Raw genomic sequence first — 22889 nt, forward strand, 5'->3', positions numbered from 1 at the left:
GGAGGTAAGTAGATCATCATCTGAAACAGCTTCTGATGTAAACATAATTATGGATTTGATCTTTGGCTTCTCAAGAACATTCAGTAATCAGACTTTATAATTCGAGCCATAAATCTAATCATAAAACCAGTGTCTTAGATATAAAATGGAAAGATGAAAATGAAATACTTGAGTTGTGTTTGTGAGTTTTTATTGACTCACTGATCCAGTATCGGTTTCGGAGCAGACGCTACAAAAGGTCAGGGCCTTTGGCAAACACAGTTGAAGGCTGACCCTACGATGTTACAGGTTTGTTTAACGCATGTACAGAATAAGCGCCAAAAATACACATTGCGTTTGTGCCATGTCGGCCATTTTCCAGTTTCAGACAAGCGGTGTTGCATTATAACATTCTTATTGCAGTTTTTCACATGAAATGACAGAAACAGTATGAACACAAGACCACTATTGCATTCTGAATTGCCATGGAAATAAAATTACTATAAAAAAATTTCAAGAAATATTTAAAGTTTCTACATCAGACGGCAGAAGTTGGACAGAAGCAACAAAGTCCACGCCTGCCTTCATTTCTTCTTGATCTCAAATTGTTGGTTTTACAAAAGCAGGTTTTTCAAAAAAATAAAAAAAAAAGACAACAGTGTTTTCATATAGAGGCCTCGATGAGCGAGTACCACTTACAAAACTGGTTTTACAAACTTCTCACAGTCAGTTTACATCATCTAATCCTTATCACAAGAGTAAATTCATAAAGCAATAAATAACCGTGTCTGCTCTGGTGTTTCAGCCGAAAGTGAGACTGATAACCGTCTGTCTTAAAGGTTAATCATTGCACAAGGCTAACAAACTTTGTTGTATTTTTTTAAATTAAAAAAAAAACAAAAAAAACATCTTATCACTAATGGACTCTGAGCTGCAGACTTTTGAGCTTGCAGATGATAAACCAGAAGGTTTCCTTTAGATTTCTTCTGGTCCTCATCTCTCAAGTCGGATTATTACCTCTTAAATGTTTTTTTCAGCGTCTTTGGTTCTTTTGGTTAATTTTCAAGCTCAAGTCTCACAAAACAAAGTCCCAGTTTGACATATAGAGAGACTGCAGCCTCATCAAGTCAAAAATGTATTTAAGTAATGCTTTTTAAAAGGAGAATCACCTCTCTAAGAAGAGCTGCTTGGCACATTTTGCTTTTCTCTACTGACAAATGCTATTCCCTTTTCTACGCCCATTTTGGCTCCGTTTACAAATGTCCTTTGTACGTCTCAAGCAAAACTGTAACGGACTTGCGCTGGTCTGACAGCCATGTCTTAAATAAGTTTAATGTCTAGTTTCAGCTAGCGCTACGTCCGCCACCGTTAAAGGCCATCTTGTGCACTGGGGTCACGTTTTCAGTCTGTGATGGAGAACGCGCCCCCTAGAGTCTGAACGTGGAACCTCAGCTCTGGCTAGTCGTCCTTCCCTGTGTCGGGACTGCTGTCTCCACAACAATTCCTTTCCATGAAGAATCGGAACACGTCCTGAAGCGGACTTCGGACTCGGGTCGGAATGAGTTTTGCGCGTGTATCGGGAGTTTCAGCTGATGTGGGTGCCCTTACAGGCAGACTTGTAGACCTTGGTCACGTTTTCACAGTCCGTGATGGAGAACGTGCTTTCTCCCACCTTGTCTGTATCCCATAATTCCTGCCTGCTTTCCTTCAGGTCCAGTAGATTGTCAGCCGAAACGCTGCCGCGCATAGCGCCACCCCCTGCTGGACGATCCATCTTCATTGCAGGTTCACGGCGATCAGGCAGGTCTAACCGATCAAAGGATTCTGATGAAAGGATGCTGTCCTCGCTGATGGCCATGCTGGGACGAGATCTGACGCCCCCTGGTGGCAGGGATGCCGCTAGCTGGTCCAGCGAGCCGAACTCCCCGAATTCTTGCAAAACCCCGGAGGAAAATTTTCCGTTACGTTTAAGGATTCCTTTACGTCGCGGTGGCATCGCAGTGCACAGCTCAGGTTGTGGTGTTTGGGTGGAATCACTGCTTTCAGTGGATGAGGAGTAATAACCGGATTCCCTCTCCCTCTCTGCTGGCTTCTTCAGGATTCCCTTGCGAGGGGGTGGAGCTGGGGGAGGAGGAGGCGGAGGCTGGGCTACAGGTGGCGCCACTATTGCGTTAGTCATTTTTTCCTCCAAAGGCGGAACCTGTGGTTCACCACACGGCTTCTGCTTCAAGCTGCCACGTTTTTTCAGGATGCCTTTAAACGGCCTGGGCGCAGTGTTCTCTTGCATGCTCTGAGAGACGTTGTTTTCTTTGCGTGACCTGCGAATCGAACGCTGACGAGCGATGGGCGCGTCTCCTGTGATTCCCCCTCCCGGACGTAGAAGGCAGCGCATTTTAGAGCCGCTGTGCAGAAGAGGTCGAGAGGTTCTTCGAAGCCAATCAGTGATTCTGGTCGAGTTGCTCGTTTGTGACGACGTGGAAGTTGTTGTTGTTGTTCCTGTTTTCTCGTTCTCAGCCAGAAGAGGCTGCTGGTAGCCCCAGTTAAGCCACCAGTGGCCTGCAATTTCCTCCAGAGTCGCCCTGCGATCAGGGTTTACCATCAGCATCCAGCGGATCAGACCACATGCATCTGTACGGAGGGGGAGGAGACTCGGGGTAAATTCTTTACCAGAGCTATTTAAACCATACCAAATAATTTACAACACAAATTTTGTAGTATTATATCAGAGCAGCGTTACATTAACACTGAACTCACACATTCTAATACTATATTATAATATAATACGCTAATAATACTGTATTCACTATAATACGCTAATAATACTATATTATGGAATAGTAATATATTATAATGCTAATATGGCATAAAGGACAGCTCTTTAAACACAAGGACAGTCGTCTTGCTCCGTTGTGTCCAATTTGGCTTTTGGCTTTTTGGTGTTTTACTGGATTTTGCTTCAGTATTTGTACAAATCCTAAACGGTGGCTTTTCCATTCCACTGATTTGTTGAAGGAAGATACACTGTGAGTAAATAACTTTCTATGTAATGTGCGCTTCCTTCTCCTTATCTGACAGGAGTTTGTCCAATATGGACGCCCTGGTTAAAGGAACTGAAAGAGAATAAGTGACTGATGTACCTGATGGCTTGGTGGGTTTGCGGTAGTCTCCGGTGCTGATTTGTCGCACCAGCGTCCTGTAGTCGTGGCCGTCGAACGGCATGGCTTCGTGCACCAGAGCGTACAGGAGGACGCCCAGGGACCAGCTGTCCACCTCTGGCCCTTTATACGGCCGCCCGTTAACGATCTCAGGAGAGGCGTACAGCGGGCTGCCGCAGTACGTCTGCAGGTACTCGTCTCTCCGGTACAGGCTCGACAGACCGAAATCAGCAATCTGAAAATACAGCCGCGTCATTAATGACACTTTCTTACGTCATTTCACAATTACTTCAGTCAGGGTTGTGTTTGCGCATTGTCGTTCCCATGGTAACTGACGGGCAGCGTATGGAACTCTCTAACTTGACGCCACTTTTCTGCATAAAGAGCACAAAGCCATGCTGTGTTTGGATCGAAGCCGAGAGGCTGGTGAACATAAACATCACGTGCAATGCACACTAAAAACTAAAAGTGTTGACGTCTGATGAAACCGAATCCTAAATGAGACGTGGCCATCGTTTATTCACAGCCAAAATGCTGACCAGTGAAAACAGACTACAGGTAAACAGTGATCTTCCAACACAGGTGTGATAAATGTTCAAACCTACAGTGCAGGTGGTACTGAAGGGTGTGTGTGTGTGTGTGTGTGTTCACAGATGCAGAACATCTCACTGCATATACACACAAAGGGTGTGAGCTTTATTGGTATGTGTTTATTCACTCTCTCTCTCACACACACACACACACACACACACACACACAGAGCAGGTGTTGAGCGTCTCACCTTCACGTCTCCGTTTGCGTCCAGCAGAATGTTTTCCAGTTTCAGGTCGCGGTGCACAATACCGTTCTGTAAGAGAGGAGCGTAAAATATGTAGTGTCAAATCAAACTTCTAATAAAACAAAATGACTACAGCTACAAATAAAACAAAACAAAAAAAAAAAAACTCAAAAACCTTGAAGAGAAAACCTTGAAGCTGAATAAAAAGCCTCATTTAAATGTTTAATTGTGTGCTTTAAGACTCGTAGTGTGAGAAATGTTCTGTAGAAATAAAATAAAGTATTTCTGGGCTGTAGTGTATAAATATTTAGTGTAGTGCACGTGTCAGGTCTTTTAAATTGTACATTGTACTTTTTACCAATTTTTTTGTTCTTCTCTGATGCATACCGTCTCTTATCTTGTTAAGCTCTTTGTTTTTTTCCGTTTTATGTAGTTTTAGTCATTTCTGTGTCCTTTTTTAATTATACCATGAGCTTTTTACATGATGCATAATCACGGTAAGAGATTTAATAATAATAATAATAATAAAATTGATCGTATATTGTGCTTTTGATGTACTTGTAGTTAATGTCTTATTTTTTTCTCTGTTTAAACCCGTCTGAAGCGTTTGGCTTCTCTATGTTTTCTACCTGCTCTATAACTAAACCTGACTGTTATTAATGTATATATGTACGTATTTATGTGTGTCGGTGCAGATTTGCTGTCTGCTCAGCAGAACACTGACCGGTTCAGTCTGCTTATCTTGTTTTACCAATCTCTAAATAAGGTCATAAAAAAAACCCAGCGTGTGGAATGTGAGCTATGCCGCCCTGTTGTGTTTCTCGGCAGGAGGGAATACCTTCGACTCACGGATTCCCAGAAACCAGAGATCATTACAAGGGGGAAGAAGAGATCGAATGAAAATGCAGACCGAAAAAAAGGAAAAACAAAAAACCAAAAAGCCTGGAGCAAATATGCACATCAGGAAAAGAAAAAAAATAGTACAAAAGGAAGAAAAATGCAGAAGAGCAATTTCCAGTTCCACAGATTGCTTCTGTTTGGGATAAGACACAAATATTTCCTTTTTTAGATGCGTAATTGCTCACATTCCTCCTGATTACATCCTGTCCCATTTATTCAATTTACAAATGTTTTATAAAACAACCAGAATCACTTTATTGACCAATTATGTTTTTCTGATATCATTAAGTTAATGTCACGGGATGTAAGTATTAAACATTACATTTATAGGGAAAAATCTAAATATCTTCATATTTATTAAAATAATTAAATCTTAAGATGGCCTGCAGTTTCACAATTTGATTTTAATTTAATCACATGTTGAAGTTTCAGTGTTGTTACAGTGTGGAGCTTCACATCGCGTGCTGTTATGTAACTAACACACACACACACACACACACACACACACACACACACACACAAACAAAATGTTCCTGGCATTTGTATCTGTCTAATTTCTGTTGCTTCATTGCTCCTATTTAGTGTCCGTGTGGTTATATAAGTCAGAGATTTTGTGTGTGTGTGTGTGTGTGTGTGTGTGTGTTTTGGTCAACAGTCAGACAATCCAGTATGGGTGTGGGCTGAATGCTTTATAAGATCCTACAATACTCAGTTGTTTGTGTGTGTGTTTAATCTATATAATCGGCAGCAGTTTTTTTTTTATTTGCTGTTGGTTGCCATGGTTTCAGTGGAAAAGCCACAAAAACTATTATAAGTCAGACATTTTGATTAGAATGTAAAATATGTTCTTGAGGGAAAGGTTGTGTGTATAAGTTGTGTGTGGTGTCAGGATGAGGCTGACGTGGCGTGCGGGAGGTTTACCCGATGGCAGTAGTGCACCGCTGAGACGATCTGTCTGAAGATGTGTCGCGCCTCTCGCTCAGAGATCTGCCTCTCACTGATGTAGTCGAACAAATCTCCTTTACTGGCGTACTCCATCACAATCACGATCTTATCCTTATTCTCAAACACTACACACACACACACACACACACACATTAATATCTGTACTTAGATAAATATTTATATTATACACACATTATGTACACAGCAGGTGACTTATGTAAAGACGAACAATGTGCTCGTTTAGTGTAACTGGGTCGTTAGTGAACAAAAGACTGCATGACCGTAATGATGCTGTTTCACCACATCATAAACTAATCAGCTGTCATTATAGTCTCTGTACGATTCAACACCATTTAACGTCTCACTTCAACCCCCCCACCCCCAGAGAACTGCCCCGTGGTGTTTATTAGACGTGTGATTAGACTTCAGACCTACCCTCGTATATGGTGATGATGTAGGGGTGATTGAGGGATGACATGATCTCGATCTCTCTCCTGATGTGCGTCAGGTCCTGTTCATCTTTAATATTTTCTTTCCTGATGGACTTGATGGCCACCTGCAGCGCAAACACAACACACACCGCATTGTACGTTACACCTGCAGCGCAAACACAACACACACCGCATTGTACGTTACACCTGCAGCGCAAACACAACACACACCGCATTCTCCTTTCCACACTTTTTTACCTCTAACATGCTATTCTTCACTTGCAGATTAGACTGGTGTGTGTGTGTGTGTGTGTGTGTGTGTGTGTGTGAGCAAATGCTTGAGATTCCATGAGCCTGTATGCGTCATCAGGGACCTCCAGGGCAGGAGAGACAGAGGGCGAGCAACAGATGTCAGAGGCCACACAGACGGACACACACACACACACAGACGGACACACACACACACACACACACACACACACACACACACAGACGGAAACACACACGCAGACACACACGCAGACACACACGCAGACACACACGCAGACACGTTTCACGATGAGAACGTAAGACCAGGAACATCCAGTTGACCCTCTTCAGGGATACACTAATCACATTCTACTACTTCTGAGTACCAGCTCATATCCAGTACTGATGTGTTACACTTGAATAATCACAAAACCTCTTTAAACTCTCTCTGTGTGTGTGTGTGTGTGTGTTCAAACAGTTTGTTTCCAAAATTAAAACTGACTACAGCTATGGGCTGGGTGTCGTTTGGTACGGTGTAGTGTTGAATGTTCTGGTGTTGAATGAAGTCAGTGGTGTTGAATGTTCTGGTGTTGAATGAAGTCAGTGGTGTTGAATGTTCTGGTGTTGAATGAAGTCAGTGGTGTTGAATGTTCTGATGTTGAATGAAGTCAGTGGTGTTTAGTGCTTATTTGTGGTGTAGAAGTGTTCATGCTGATGGAGTTTACACACGTGCAGTTGTAATGTTTATCTGAAGCGCTTCGTTTCTGTTCAGCTCCGCGGTTCATTCTGTCCAAATTTACTCAAACTGCAGCAGTGAGGAGGAGATACCTGCAGGAAGTGAGTGTTTGAGTGATTATGTGGAAATCTGGAGTGGTTTGAGACGAGTCTCGGCAGGTTTTTATCTCTCGGTGGATTTCTCCAGCGTCTCCTGACAGGAAATAACTGAGGGCAGTTTGGTAGTTAAATTTAGCCGCGTTCATCGGGACGATGTAGGACACACGCCTGGCATTTCCTCCTCGGGATATTAAACCATTCTGTTTTTAACCGCTTGTGTTTGTCTCATGGCTATTTTTAGAGAAGCCTTGTGCAGGTATGTGGAGGATAAATACTGCAGGCATGAGAGTGCTGGCTCTCTCACAGACCAGTTCAGTGGAAAAAATCAGGGAAAACATTCACGTCTCAACACGTCCTTAATGAAACACATTCCAACAAGAGCACAGAGTCTCTGTCTCCCTCTCCGCCTGTCTCTCCACCTCTCCTCTGTTCACTGTCTTTTATCTTAACCTTTCTCCCTTTCTGTCCATCTCTTTTCCTTTTGTCCTCTCTTCCCTGCCCCCGCTACCTGTCTAACTCTCTACCTGTCTAACTCTCTACCTGTCTAACTCTCTACCTGTCTAACTCTCTACCTGTCTCTCTGAGCGCCGCCCTTCTGTAGTCCACCGTGACTCAGCACCGTGAGAGAAGTGTGTGTGTGTGTGTGTGTGTGTGTGTGTGTGTGTGAGATTAAAACAGACCAGGATGATGTAACAGTGATAAGCAGATACACACTGATAGGCAGGTAAGAGGACGTAATCTATGGGGAAAAGCCCAAAATAATTTTGTCTGGGATTTTATTTCTTCTTCCAGACACGCATCAGAGTTTGCATTTTTCCTCTCACGGTTCAGTCACTAATGCCCCATTATCACTTTCTGAATTCCCCCCTCCGAGTGAAACCTGAATGCCGAGTCTCCCACGCCAGACTTAGCATCGACTCACAACATAATCTCACGTCTTGCGAGTGAAATTACAGGTTACAGCTTTACAGCGATAGGAGGAATTGAACTTTCACTTCCTGGTCATGTTTTTCCCTCCATCCTGAGACACAAAGTGGATATCAGTCAGCTGGAGGTTATCTCTGATCCAACGTCACACGAGAGAGGAAAAACAGGGAAGTGGAATTTATAAATCACAACAATTTATCACGTCTCTAACAGAATAGAATTTAGTAATAAAATCTGATGTTGGCTTTTCAGAGGAGGACACGCGCCGTACGGCCTTCTGATTGGTCCGACATGACAGAACCGTAGAAGAGCATCAGGTGCAGTGATGACAGAATGCGTCAGAATGCGTTACATATCGTGATGTGTTGCGTATTCAGTTATCAACACAATACTGGGTTACTCATTTTAATCCTCTTTATTACAGCTCCATCATGTGCTTCAGAGAACATCAGCTATGTTTAAGGTTCCATCCCAAGCACTAGAACCTACACTGCACAATGATGCGCCTTGTGTTACCCATAATGCACTTTGAGTGGCAACTGGGTTTAATACTGTAAAGTGTGTACAATAAGGGTATTGAGTGTGTGTTGAATATTGTGATTCCTGATTATTGACACTCTGCTGAACTTCCTGTCTGTTTACGCAACACGTGACAGAATGATGACCAGATTATCACACTTTCATTCACAGAAAAAAAAAACCAAACAGGAAAAACCCCTATTTTCTGGAATTAACGGGGAATTTTAACCTCGTTTCTTCAGACGAGCGACTGAAGCTGATCTGCGTTAACTAGAGGACAATAATTTAAGATGAACGTTCAACTTGATGCTAACGCTGTAATCCTAAGAGTTAAAACGCATGATTAAGGTGAACACTTCAGTGTGACGGTGAAGAGAAACTTTAGAAAGGACACGCTTATCTACACCACACACACACACACACACACACACACACACACACACACACACACACACACACACACTCACAGAGTATATCCTAACACTGGTTCAGCCTGATCAATGCTTCGAGTCCCAAATGCACTGAAAAGATGTTTATCATTTAAACCTTTCAGTAAATCCTGCACTGGGATAAACACCGAAATCTCCAGTTTCACCGTTTCACCCAGTCAGAATGAGAAACACACACACACAGGCTCTGTGGAGCTCTGAACGTTTAAAACGTTAAACTTGCACATAACTTCTTTACCTGGTGCATTAATAACGTGTCTTTATCAGGAAAATGTCCTCAGTCACAGCACAGATGTGGTTTATAAGGACACGCTGCGTTACCGCACGTCTTCAGTGCCAATAATTCCTCTGTGCTGCGAGGTGGAAATTACTGATAAATCTAACGTGGTAAAGTGCAAAACAACAAACAGACAAACTCTAAAGAAAACAAGTCTTTCTGTAGTTTCTTACAGAAGCTCAGTGGTTAAGATGTTGGACTTCTGATAGGAAGGTCATGAGTTCAAATCCCAGCACCACCGAGCGGCCACTGCTGGGCCCGTGAGCAAGGCCCTTAACCCTCAACTGCTCAGCTGTATTATATTATATTATATTACTTAATGAGATAATTATACGTCGCTCACGATAAAGGCATCTGCCAAATGCCATAAATGTAAAAGTTTCTTTGCTCATCTGAGGCACTTGATCAGATATGTTCCTCTCTGTAAGCTTACACATCTGTGTTTATTTCTCCAGCAGGAATAAAACACACAGAGAGGAAGACCGACAGTTAAGATTATTAGGAAGAAGAAGTGATGGTCACAAACAAAACTACACACAGGAGCCTCGTAATACACAATAACACACACTGTGTGGAGGAAACTGTTACCACTGCTGTGTGTGTGTGTGTGTGTGTGTGTGTGTGTGTTAGTCGTCCTGCTGAATTTGAAATGTCTAGCAGTAGTGAGTCAAGGTGACTGGACTTGTTATGATGATGAAAACTCAGTCTAAAGTCTTGAGGCTTTGAATAAATTTGTGACAGACTGGGTCTAATAATAATAATAATAATAATAATCATCATCATCATTATTACTGTTGTTACAGTAGTAGTAATAATAATAATTCATAATAATGCTATAATAATCATGATAAACATTTAAAAAGTATTGAGTTTTGTCTTTTACACCACAACACAAAGTGGATTAGTGAGGAATTATTTTTGTAATGTTTTATATTAAACGCACACTGGCTTTAACACACACTTATAGATGCTGTAGAGACTGAAACATTATATTACACCTTTATATTCTATTATATAAAAACACACACATACATATATATATATATATATGTGTATGTGTGTGTGTTCATATACAGCTATATGTGTATGTGTGTGTGTTTATAAAAGGTAATACAAAAACAAGTGTGGTTTTAGAATAGAGTTGAGAGGAGTTATAAACGAGTCGCGCTGAACTGTAGAGATAGCGTGTAGTGGTAGTGTGAGATAGTGTGTAGTGGTAGTGTGAGATAGTGTGTAGTGGTAGTGTGAGATAGTGTGTAGTGATACTATGAGATAGTGTGTAGTGATACTATGAGATAGTGTGTAGTGATACTGTGAGATAGCGTGTAGTGATAGTGTGAGATAGCGTGTAGTGGTAGTGTGAGATAGCGTGTAGTGGTAGTGTGAGATAGCGTGTAGTGGTAGTGTGAGATAGCGTGTAGTGATAGTGTGAGATAGCGTGTAGTGATAGTGTGAGATAGCGTGTAGTGATAGTGTGAGATAGCGTGTAGTGGTAGTGTGAGATAGCGTGTAGTGGTAGTGTGAGATAGCGTGTAATGGTAGTGTGAGATAGCGTGTAGTGATAGTGTGAGATAGCGTGTAGTGATAGTGTGAGATAGTGTGTAGTGATACTGTGAGATAGCGTGTAGTGGTAGTGTGAGATAGCGTGTAGTGGTAGTGTGAGATAGCGTGTAGTGATAGTGTGAGATAGCGTGTAGTGATAGTGTGAGATAGCGTGTAGTGGTAGTGTGAGATAGCGTGTAGTGATAGTGTGAGATAGCGTGTAGTGATAGTGTGAGATAGCGTGTAGTGATAGTGTGAGATAGCGTGTAGTGGTAGTGTGAGATAGCGTGTAATGGTAGTGTGAGATAGCGTGTAGTGATAGTGTGAGATAGCGTGTAGTGATAGTGTGAGATAGTGTGTAGTGATACTGTGAGATAGCGTGTAGTGGTAGTGTGAGATAGCGTGTAGTGATAGTGTGAGATAGTGTGTAGTGATAGTGTGAGATAGTGTGTAGTGATACTGTGAGATAGCGTGTAGTGATAGTGTGAGATAGCGTGTAGTGATAGTGTGAGATAGTGTGTAGTGATAGTGTGAGATAGCGTGTAGTGATAGTGTGAGATAGTGTGTAGTGATAGTGTGAGATAGCGTGTAGTGATAGTGTGAGATAGTGTGTAGTGATAGTGTGAGATAGTGTGTAGTGATACTGTGAGATAGCGTGTAGTGGTAGTGTGAGATAGCGTGTAGTGATAGTGTGAGATAGTGTGTAGTGATAGTGTGAGATAGTGTGTAGTGATACTGTGAGATAGCGTGTAGTGATAGTGTGAGATAGCGTGTAGTGATAGTGTGAGATAGTGTGTAGTGATAGTGTGAGATAGTGTGTAGTGATACTGTGAGATAGCGTGTAATGGTAGTGTGAGATAGCGTGTAGTGGTAGTGTGAGATAGCGTGTAGTGGTAGTGTGAGATAGTGTGTAGTGGTAGTGTGAGATAGCGTGTAGTGGTAGTGTGAGATAGCGTGTAGTGGTAGTGTGAGATAGCGTGTAATGGTAGTGTGAGATAGCGTGTAGTGATAGTGTGAGATAGCGTGTAGTGATAGTGTGAGATAGTGTGTAGTGATAGTGTGAGTCAGGCTGCACTTTTTTTTCCATGTTGTTGTTGTTGATTTTTCTGAAGAAATCCGCACTGATGTCACACTGCCTGAGCTTAGAATGAAGAAATGAAACATCAAGACCAACAAGTCCAGTTTTTCCTAACTCACTCACTCACTGCTAAACAACCGCTAAACATGTTAAAACGGGCAGAGAGTATTTCTCCAGCGACACACACACACACACACACACACACACACACACACACACGCTGTGTGTAGTGCAGGTTGGGCTCGGTGCTGGTGTGTGGTTGTGTTTCAGTCATGAGGAGGAGTTGCGTGAGGATTACAGCTGTGTTCCCTCAGGTCACTCAAAGCCCTTTCTCTGAGAGGATGATGATGATGATGAAGATCAGTAAAACCTGTTGTGCGTTTTGTTTGTGAGCAGTGAGCATGTGAGCGGGCCAGTTCTCTGTGTGTTTGTCTTTTCAGTGTGACTCATGCCATGTTTTACTCAGGAACACAATGAGACGCTGCGCATATGTGCGTGTGAGAGAGAGAGAGAGAGTGTGTGTGTGTGTGTGTGTGTGTGTGTGTGTGTGTGTGTGTGTGTGTGTGTGTGTGTGCGCACATAAAGACATGGGAATGAAAAGTAACTCAAATTATACACACACTCAGGGAGAAAAAAGTATTAACTCTAAAAACTGCTTGTTACTGGAGCAGAACCTTTAGTGTGTACCTTTTACCTGGAAGTGTGAATATAGTGCACCTGTAAATTATTACTCCACACTCTCCGAAATAAAAGTACCAAACTGTACTGGTAACGTCAAAAGGACGTGTTTTGCACCTTTAGTGTGTATCTTGTACCTGGGAAGGTGTGTGTTGTGGAGCGACACAGTAAAAGTTTAAAGGTACATTAGTGGAAAAGGTTTCCAGGTGAAGGAAGATAAAGACTGAAGGTGTAAAGCCTGTAGTTTAATGGCAGCACTCCAGCGAGGAGAAGGAGAAGTGCCTTTATTTCTGAGAGTGTAAAGCTGATGGAAGGTGCAGAACCTCTCCTGAACTGCTCCTGAACCTCTCCTGAGCTGCTCCTGAACCTCTCCTGTACTGCTCCTGAACCTCTCCTGAGCCGCTCCTGAACCTCTCCTGTACCGCTCCTGAACCTCTCCTGAACTGCTCCTGAACCTCTCCTGAGCCGCTCCTGTACCGCTCCTGTACTGCTCCTGAACCTCTCCTGTACCGCTCCTGAACCTCTCCTGAACCTCTCCTGAGCTGCTCCTGTACTGCTCCTGAACCTCTCCTGAGCTGCTCCTGAGCTGAAGTCACTCAGGTCAGAGCTGCACACTACAGCTTTACTGCAGAATATTATTAATGTTTTTCTGGAGAAATGTGTGTTAAACTCTGTGTAAACACCATTACAAACCTCGGACTGAAGCTCAAACCGAGGAGTGTGTTTAGATTACAACAAACAGCATGCATTTTTTTAAAAATCTTCTCTAGAAATAAAAAGCAGAGATTGAAGTTTAGTTGTGAAAGTGTTGTGAAAGTCTCACCAGTTTCCCGGTTCTGTCCACAGCTTTCTTCACTTTGCCGTATGTCCCCTTGCCCAGAGTCTCCAGGAAGTCGTACCTGTGCTTCAGGTTGTGTTTGTGATGATGCCGCTTGACCGCGTGCCGTTTTCCCGGAGAAGGGCACTTCCGGTCGGCATGATGACCCTCCGACACGGCCGCCGTGTCCAGTCCGCGTCCAAGCCGCGCCGCCTCCATCCTCACCTGATCCAGTCAGCTCATCAAGCGCACTTCACCCGGGCTGCCTCTCATTTACAGCACAAAGAGAGTGTTTAAAAGCAAAGACTGAAACCTCTTACACGCACTGATACACACAATCATACACACTCTCTCACACACACACACACACACACTCTCTCTCTCATATACAGGTAACACACTTCAGCTCGCTGCTCATATCCACACATGGGCGGGGCTTCGGCACGCAAACATGGGGCGGGGCTTAGTGTGTGGGCGGGGTTTAAACTGCTCAGGGGTTTTCTTTCTTCTTTAAAAGAAATGAAACAGATTCAAATTTTATATTTGAATACGTTGATACATTTTTTTTTAAATGTAAGACTGCACGTGCAGGCTAGTATAATATTTTAAATAATCATATTACAGAGATGAGTGATAATATATTATATTCATAAATATCGAGGATTTTCAGTATGTTTTATTGAACAAAATCAAATTCAACTGCAACAAATGTACAGACTGAATCTGACACTGAGCTGAAAAGATACTTTTATTTCCTAGAAGTGAAACAAACTTTTACTGTAAATACATTACTGCGGTCTTAATCACACAAAATCCCCAAACTGCATTCCGGAAATACAGGAAGAGGCGACTGTAGGGCTTAGAGGATTTCCACACACACACACACACACACACACTATACACACACACACTATACTCATACACACACACACACACTATATACATACCATACACACACACACACACACACACTATACACACACACTATACTCATACACACACACACACACTATATACATACCATACACACACACACACACACACACACTATACACACACACTATACTCATACACACACACACACACTATATACATACCATACACACACACACACACACACACTATACACACACACTATATACATACCATACACACACACACACACTATACACACACACACTATACTCATACACACACACACACACTATACTCATACACACACACACACACACACTATATACATACCATACACACACACACACACACACACTATACACACACACTATACTCATACACACACACACTATATACATACCATACACACACACACACACACACTATATACATACCATACACACACACACACTATATACATACCATACACACACACACACACACTATATACATACACACACACACACACTATACACACAACTTCAACAAAATACCAGGAGAAACACACAGAAAAATATTCACAATATTCCCAAAAACAGGAATGTTTTAATCACGAGGAGTTTATGGAGGTGAGTGTCTACGTCATCACTGATGCCGGAAGTCCACTGAGCCCACTTTATACTGTAACTGAAATCCAGAAAAAAATTAATAATCACTGATTTAAATCGATACATACATCAGTAAATAAAAAATAATTAAATCAATACATGATTAGATATCAAGGGTTTTGATATGTTTCAGAAATGCAAACATTTTGTACTTGTCTTTAAACTACACATCCTGTAGGCGGGAGCTGATTCGCTTGGACCAATCACATGCCACTGCCTCATCCGGGTATTCTGACTTTTTCACATATTGAAAAAAAGAATAGAAACCATTACAGAAATTCTACAAACACCATTACAAACCATCAGCTCACCATTAAAACCATTAGCATTACTGGTCCTTAATGGTGTCCATCAGACATAAACTGCCTCCATCAGAAGGTAACAGATGACCAGTAGAGACCCACAGGGACCATTACAGCTTCCATTAAAACCAGTACAACTCCCATTACAACCATTAAAACCACTGGAGGTTCTACTGGTTTGTTTTTTTCAGCAGGGAGGATTAACAGAGACTGTGACTGATGTGAGGAATAATCACCTGAGCGCTGTATTTCTGCAGGAAATATTAAATCTCAGCATGTTGTGCTGTAAATCTGTGCAAGCTTCATCACAGGACAGTGACTGTGTGTGTCACTGCTCATCATCACTAAACACTTTAATGCCGGGTTTAGCTCGTGTTTAATCATGTTCACTAACACACTCCATCTTTACAGAGAGAGAGAGAGAGAGAGAGAGAGAGAGAGAGAGAGAGTGTGTGTGTGTGTGTGTGTGTGTGTTTTCCCGCTGAACTGTGCTGCAGGCTGCTGTTAAACCGCTGGCTGTAGTTACCGCACATCACCGCCAGGTGGAGACAAAACCCAAGAAGTGCGCGCGCGTCCCTGGCGGTTGAGTAAATGCAGAAAGTCCCTTTAAATTTCCGAGTGTATTTCTGTAAACACGACCCCGTGACAGCCAATGGGGCTTCTTACCAGAATAGACTGTACTGTAAATCTTTAAAACCTACCTGATCCCCTTAGAACATAAACACACTAAAGGAAAAGGAAAGTAATAATAAAGAAAAAAAAAAAACGCCACGTTGTTATGACTACATATCCCAGAATGCACCGGAGCAGGGCGAGCCTTCAAAAACACCCCCTTTTGGGCAGGCAGGCGGCGCGGCTCTGCGGCTGCACACAGCCTGCACTCAGTTTCTCCTCAGTAAACAACATCAGCACGGTATGATCTCTAACAGGAGACTTTAACACGGAATAACTCCGGCAGCACTACAGCCTGCAGCTGCTGCGGCAAGACAAACGAGCCTGTTGTTTTAAAGTGCACCCCCGGAAGTGGGGCATTTCTCCGTTAGCACACCGCAGTGGAGCTGATGGCTGTTTAACACGGGTCAGATTTTTATAAAGCGGGTTAAAATGTTCCGGCCTGAGTTTGGGTTTGGGCTTGGAGAGGAACATTTGCACACTTTTGCTTGAGTGATGGGTTGCTGTTGTCCGGGTTAGCCTGCTGGCTAAAAAACAAAAAAAAGAAAGAAAGAGAAAGTTGTTGTCTGTGACAAGTTAGCTAGCATCAGGCTAACTGAAGTTAGCGCGAGACGCTGGCTAGCAGACTTCAGAGATTTAGTTTGTGTTTGTTTTGGGATGTGATATATATTTTTTTTCATCGGTTTGTGTTTTTGTATATCACACACAGATAAAGAAGCAGCTGATCTGATCATTCAGACTGTCATCTGGGTGTTGTTTTGTTGTTGTTGTTGTTGTTTTGTTGTTGTTGTTGAGCTGAATCTGGAGGAGGAGGTGGAGGAGGTGGTGCAGGAGGGGGCGAATACTTTTTCTCCCTCACTTTATACACAGAAATCACACTTTCAGACTTTGATGCATGAGATTTATATTGAAAGAAGTGTCAGAGTGGAGTGAAGGTGAAGTAGGTGTCAGTGCTGTGATGAAGCTGATGATGAAATAAGAACTTTTTTGGATTCTTAAAGAAAAACAAAAACAAAACAAAATCATCTGGCGGTTTTTCTCCTCATCTCTGATCCACAAGCTGCAGGAGATGCAGATGTGAGGGTCGGGTGAGGGGAAGAGCTGGCTGGGTTTTAGAGCTGTCACTTCTTCAGAGCTGAGATCTGGCTCGGAGCTTTGGAGGAAGAGAAGGAAGTCTTCATCACCACCTCCACCACCATCATCATCTTCATCATCATCAGTGTGTGTGTGAGAGAGAGAGAGATGATGGATGTAGTAAACGTGCAGAAGATGAGTCCTTTACCCCGAGAGCTCACTCGCGTCTTCAGCAGCTACAACAAAAGCTCAGCGCTGCTGAAGAAGAACCTGAAGGAGACGAACAGCTTCTTCAGAGAGATGAGACAGAACTACAGCAACGTGTGTACGGCTGGAGACCTCGAGCAGGGTGAGACGCAGGAGCACACTCTGCATTCTGATTGGTCACAATTCTCTATAACAGCAGCTCTGACAGTAGCGCAGGTTTATATTAATACATTATCGTTTCCATAGCAACAGCTCATTCACAGGGATGTGTACAGCGCGCGCTCCACTGATAATAAACAGATTTAAAAATCTTTAATACGGGGAGGTTTTCTTAAAGTTAGGAAATGTCTATATAACATTTATGGAAGGAGTCTCCAGTGTCAGAGGTAAAGCTGTAACTGTAAGTTTTCCGACGTCTTCAGGACAGAGGACTTTACGCTTCTCTGCGGTTTCTCACTAACATGCGCAACAAGCTGCGTGTTTTTATCTTTTTATCTTGAAGAGAGAGAATAAAGAGGCTGGTGAGGGAACGAGTGTTTATAGCTGCTATAACGTAAGTGACAACAGGAACTAACATGTTTTGTGACCATCGAATGTAACTATAAATGGATAAAAAGTATGACATTCTTTTAATCAATAGGAAATTGTAATTGTTGGTAAATTGCTGTGGTGTAAGAGGAATAAAACACTATATAAATAAATAAATAAATAATCAGCGTCAGGGTGGTAACGGAAACTCCGCTTCATCACGCCACCCCGCCGATTATTTTACTGTCTCACACACACACACACACACACACACACACACACACACACACAGGGTTTATTTCTCGCATATTTGGTGTGTGTGTTTCAGTAATCAGAAGGTTGTGAGTTCAGAACTCCGACACTGACTGAGACGGCCTGAAGGTGGCGCTATAGAGAAGCAAATCTCAAGAGCCATGAAGCGTAGAACCGCGTTAGCTCCGGCTCAAGCCACGTAAAAGCTTCAACAACCATCAAGCTCCGCCCACTGAGTCTCGTAGCTTATTTTTCCAACAAATATTCTGTTTCTTCATCTACAAATTTAGTTACATCTTCATGAAAGTTTGCAGAAAGCATCGTCAGTCTTTCCCTCGCAGATGTACAGAGGTTCTGAAAACCGCTCGTGTGCGACAGGCGGACGAATATCACTGCAAAAAACACTAAACAGGAAGCTAGGGGGAAAACTAGGAAACAGGAAGTGAGGTCATATCTCTGTAAGTTTAGCGTCCAATCACACCAGACGTACTCCTCAGGAGTTAGAGATTCTGATCATCAGCCTTGATGAGTTTCAGTATTTCAGTAAATCAGACTTTTTATGGTTTTGAATTTTCTGTTACTGAATTTTTTTCCAAACTTTTTCTAATGTCTGTGTTCTAATTTTCTGTTTTTTAAATATTGCTAACACTTTTCTAACTATTTTATGAATCTTGTTTATGTACGGAACTGTTTTGCTGGGAGAAGTGAAGTGTTTTGAGGAGATTGAGATGATTTATTTGGTGTGCTAAGCTACACTGGTGGCTGTTTGATTCTATAGTCGAGTGCGTTTAGAGTAAAGTGACGCTTTAATTCAGTTTGAACTGATGAACCAGAATTTTTATCACTATGACTGAGTTTAAATATAAACGAGTTGCGGGTGTGTGTCGTGTTAAAGCCCAGTTACAGGAGGAGATTATTCGGGTTTATTCACTGAGTCGAGCTGCTTTCACTCGCTGCTCAATAAAACCTTGTTCTGTTCACTAAGCGCCTTATTCACCGCCTGGGTCCCGTTACTGCTGAGGAAAGCAGCACTGATCAGACACCGCTCAGACAGAGAGCGAGATCAGACGCCGCTCAGACAGAGAGCGAGCTCAGACGCCGCTCAGACAGAGAGCGAGATCAGACGCCGCTCAGACAGAGAGCGAGATCAGACGCCGCTCAGACAGAGAGCGAGATCAGACGCCGCTCAGACAGAGAGCGAGATCAGACGCCGCTCAGACAGAGAGCGAGATCAAACACCGCTCAGACAGAGAGCGAGATCAGACACAGGCTGAGATCAAACACTGCTCAGATACAGGCTGAGATCAGACACCGCTCAGACAGAGACAGAGATCAGACATCGCTCAGACAATGAGATCAGACACTGATCAGACAGAGAGCGACATCAGACACCGCTCAGACAGAGAGCGACATCAGACACCGCTCAGACAGAGAGCGACATCAGACACCGCTCAGACAGAGAGCGACATCAGACACAGGCTGAGATCAAACACTGCTCAGATACAGGCTGAGATCAGTCGCCGCTCAGACAGAGAGCGAGATCAGACGCCGCTCAGACAGAGAGCGAGATCAGACGCCGCTCAGACAGAGAGCGAGATCAGACAGCGCTCAGACAGAGAGCGAGATCAGACAGAGAGCGAGATCAGACAGAGAGCGAGATCAGACAGAGAGCGAGATCAGACAGAGAGCGAGATCAGACAGCGATCAGACGCTGAATTATGTATCAGTAATTTAAAGTTTTATTTAATCTCCGGTTTCTTGCATCTTCACTTTACGGCACTTTAACCACGAAAACATTCTCATGATTTGTTCTCACGTGTTCATGTGAAGTTCACAGTAACGACAGAAATAATTAAAATTCCTGCTGCTGAGTTTCTGTAACACTTTTCCAGAGGAATTGAGGAATAAAGGTGAATTTACACAAAAACAAGCATCTGATTGTTCTCTCGCTGAGGCTGAGACGGATTTAATCAGCTCTCACTCACGTCTCGCTTCCACTGAGAGAAAAAATACAGCCCCGAGTTTATCCCACAAGCCTGATCTCACAGCCAGACAGACGGAAAGACGCACAGATAATCTGAGGAGAGCGAGAGAGAGAGAGAGAGAGAGAGCGAGAGAGAGATGCTGTACTAATTGACAGACAGATTATATATATTATAGATAATATAATTAAGTAAATGTCTGAACTGTTTAAAGAAAAAGTTTTAAGGAAATTTAAGGAAACTCTTTTATTTATTTATTGTGTTTGTCGTAAAGTTTGATGTTTGAGTGCGGAGGCGCGCGTTCGAGTGCGGAGGCGCGTGTGTATGAGTGCGGAGGCGCGTGTGTATGAGTGCGGAGGCGCGTGTGTATGAGTGCGGAGGCGCGTGTGTATGAGTGCGGAGGCGCGTGTGTATGAGTGCGGAGGCGAGTGTTTGAGTGCGGAGGCGTGTGTGTTTGAGTGCAGAGGCGTGTGTGTACGAGGGCAGAGGTGTGTGTTTGAGTGTAGAGGTGTGTGTGTACGAGGGCGGAGGCGTGTGTGTACGAGGGCGGAGGCGTGTGTTTGAGTGTGGAGGCGAGTGTTTGAGTGTAGAGGTGTGTGTGTACGAGGGCGGAGGCGTGTGTGTATGAGGGCGGAGGCGTGTGTGTACGAGGGTGGAGGTGTGTGTGTTTGAGTGCGGAGGCGTGTGTACGAGGGCGGAGGTGTGTGTGTGTACGAGGGCGGAGGCGTGTGTTTGAGTGCGGAGGCGAGTGTTTGAGTGTAGAGGTGTGTGTGTACGAGGGCGGAGGCGTGTGTGTACGAGGGCGGAGGCGTGTGTGTGTACGAGGGCGGAGGCGTGTGTTTGAGTGCGGAGGCGAGTGTTTGAGTGTAGAGGTGTGTGTGTTTGAGTGCGGAGGCGTGTGTGTACGAGGGTGGAGGTGTGTGTGTTTGAGTGCGGAGGCGTGTGTGTGTACGAGGGCGGAGGCGTGTGTTTGAGTGCAGAGGCGAGTGTTTGAGTGCAGAGGCGTGTGTGTACGAGGGTGGAGGCGTGTGTTTGAGTGCGGAGGCGAGTGTTTGAGTGTAGAGGCGTGTGTGTACGAGGGCGGAGGCGTGTGTACGAGGGCGGAGGCGTGTGTTTGAGTGTAGAGGCGTGTGTTTGAGTGCAGAGGCGTGTGTGTACGAGGGTGGAGGCGTGTGTTTGAGTGCGGAGGCGAGTGTTTGAGTGTAGAGGTGTGTGTGTACGAGGGCGGAGGCATGTGTTTGAGTGTAGAGGCGTGTGTTTGAGTGTAGAGGCGTGTGTGTACGAGGGCGGAGGCGTGTGTACGAGGGCGGAGGCGTGTGTTTGAGTGCGGAGGCGTGTGTTTGAGTGCGGAGGCGTGTGTTTGAGTGTGGAGGCGTGTGTTTGAGTGTGGAGGCGTGTGTGTACGAGGGCGGAGGCGTGTGTGTACGAGGGCGGAGGCGTGTGTACGAGGGCGGAGGCGAGTGTGTGTACGAGGGCGGAGGCGAGTGTTTGAGTGTAGAGGCGTGTGTTTGAGTGTAGAGGCGTGTGTGTACGAGGGCGGAGGCGTGTGTGTTTGAGTGTAGAGGCGAGTGTGTGTACGAGGGCGGAGGCGAGTGTTTGAGTGTAGAGGCGTGTGTTTGAGTGTAGAGGCGTGTGTGTACGAGGGCGGAGGCGTGTGTGTACGAGGGCGGAGGCGTGTGTACGAGGGCGGAGGCGAGTGTGTGTACGAGGGCGGAGGCGAGTGTTTGAGTGTAGAGGCGTGTGTTTGAGTGTAGAGGCGTGTGTGTACGAGGGCGGAGGCGTGTGTGTTTGAGTGTAGAGGCGAGTGTGTGTACGAGGGCGGAGGCGAGTGTTTGAGTGTAGAGGCGTGTGTTTGAGTGTAGAGGCGTGTGTGTACGAGGGCGGAGGCGTGTGTGTACGAGGGCGGAGGCGTGTGTGTACGAGGGCGGAGGCGTGTGTACGAGGGCGGAGGCGTGTGTTTGAGTGTAGAGGCGTGTGTTTGAGTGTAGAGGCGTGTGTACGAGGGCGGAGGCGAGTGTTTGAGTGCGGAGGTGTGTGTTTGAGTGTAGAGGCGTGTGTGTACGAGGGCGGAGGCGAGTGTTTGAGTGCGGAGGTGTGTGTGTTTGAGTGCAGAGGCGTGTGTGTACGAGGGCAGAGGTGTGTGTTTGAGTGTAGAGGTGTGTGTGTACGAGGGCGGAGGCGTGTGTGTACGAGGGCGGAGGCGTGTGTTTGAGTGTGGAGGCGAGTGTTTGAGTGTAGAGGTGTGTGTGTACGAGGGCGGAGGCGTGTGTGTATGAGGGCGGAGGCGTGTGTGTACGAGGGTGGAGGTGTGTGTGTTTGAGTGCGGAGGCGTGTGTACGAGGGCGGAGGTGTGTGTGTGTACGAGGGCGGAGGCGTGTGTTTGAGTGCGGAGGCGAGTGTTTGAGTGTAGAGGTGTGTGTGTACGAGGGCGGAGGCGTGTGTGTACGAGGGCGGAGGCGTGTGTGTGTACGAGGGCGGAGGCGTGTGTTTGAGTGCGGAGGCGAGTGTTTGAGTGTAGAGGTGTGTGTGTTTGAGTGCGGAGGCGTGTGTGTACGAGGGTGGAGGTGTGTGTGTTTGAGTGCGGAGGCGTGTGTGTGTACGAGGGCGGAGGCGTGTGTTTGAGTGCAGAGGCGAGTGTTTGAGTGCAGAGGCGTGTGTGTACGAGGGTGGAGGCGTGTGTTTGAGTGCGGAGGCGAGTGTTTGAGTGTAGAGGCGTGTGTGTACGAGGGCGGAGGCGTGTGTACGAGGGCGG

At 44.7% G+C, this 22889-nt stretch overlaps 2 protein-coding genes and 1 long non-coding RNA gene across 3 annotated transcripts in view; 1 reads left to right on the forward strand and 2 right to left on the reverse strand.

Moving 5' to 3' along the window:
* Positions 1 to 173: 173 nt before the first annotated feature.
* nuak2 (NUAK family, SNF1-like kinase, 2) lies at positions 174 to 13941 on the reverse strand. The gene is made up of 6 exons (XM_026935556.3): positions 13565 to 13941; positions 6193 to 6313; positions 5734 to 5882; positions 3916 to 3981; positions 3117 to 3369; positions 174 to 2607 (listed from the first exon to the last, which is right to left on the reverse strand). Exons 1-6 carry the CDS (start codon positions 13775 to 13777, stop codon positions 1565 to 1567), a joined length of 1845 nt encoding a protein of 614 aa, XP_026791357.3. The 5' UTR covers positions 13778 to 13941; the 3' UTR covers positions 174 to 1564.
* Positions 13942 to 14782: 841 nt separating this feature from the next.
* On the reverse strand, positions 14783 to 16191 carry LOC117599905 (uncharacterized). The gene is made up of 3 exons (XR_004580233.2): positions 15659 to 16191; positions 15273 to 15355; positions 14783 to 15139 (listed from the first exon to the last, which is right to left on the reverse strand). It is a non-coding gene; the product is annotated as an uncharacterized LOC117599905 (long non-coding RNA).
* A 47-nt stretch (positions 16192 to 16238) lies between these two features.
* Positions 16239 to 22889, forward strand: part of dstyk (dual serine/threonine and tyrosine protein kinase) — a 25324-nt gene continuing 18673 nt past the window's right edge. Inside the window, exon 1 of the mRNA XM_053227116.1 lies at positions 16239 to 17517. Within this exon, the coding sequence (XP_053083091.1) occupies positions 17337 to 17517 (181 nt within the window). The 5' untranslated portion in view covers positions 16239 to 17336. The remainder of the gene's footprint in view (positions 17518 to 22889) is intronic.

The sequence above is a fragment of the Pangasianodon hypophthalmus genome, chromosome 20 (genome assembly GCF_027358585.1).
Source record: "Pangasianodon hypophthalmus isolate fPanHyp1 chromosome 20, fPanHyp1.pri, whole genome shotgun sequence".
NCBI lineage: Eukaryota > Metazoa > Chordata > Actinopteri > Siluriformes > Pangasiidae > Pangasianodon > Pangasianodon hypophthalmus.

Coding starts and splice junctions, on each gene's coding strand:
- nuak2 (XM_026935556.3), bottom strand. CDS start 13,777: ATGGAGGCGGCGCGGCTTGGACGCGGACTGGACACGGCGGCCGTGTCG. Junction 3,982..5,733: donor CGGTGCACTACTGCCATCGG/GTAAACCTCCCG, acceptor CCTCTCTTACAG/AACGGTATTGTGCACCGCGA. Junction 3,370..3,915: donor ACGCAAACGGAGACGTGAAG/GTGAGACGCTCA, acceptor CTGTATTTTCAG/ATTGCTGATTTCGGTCTGTC.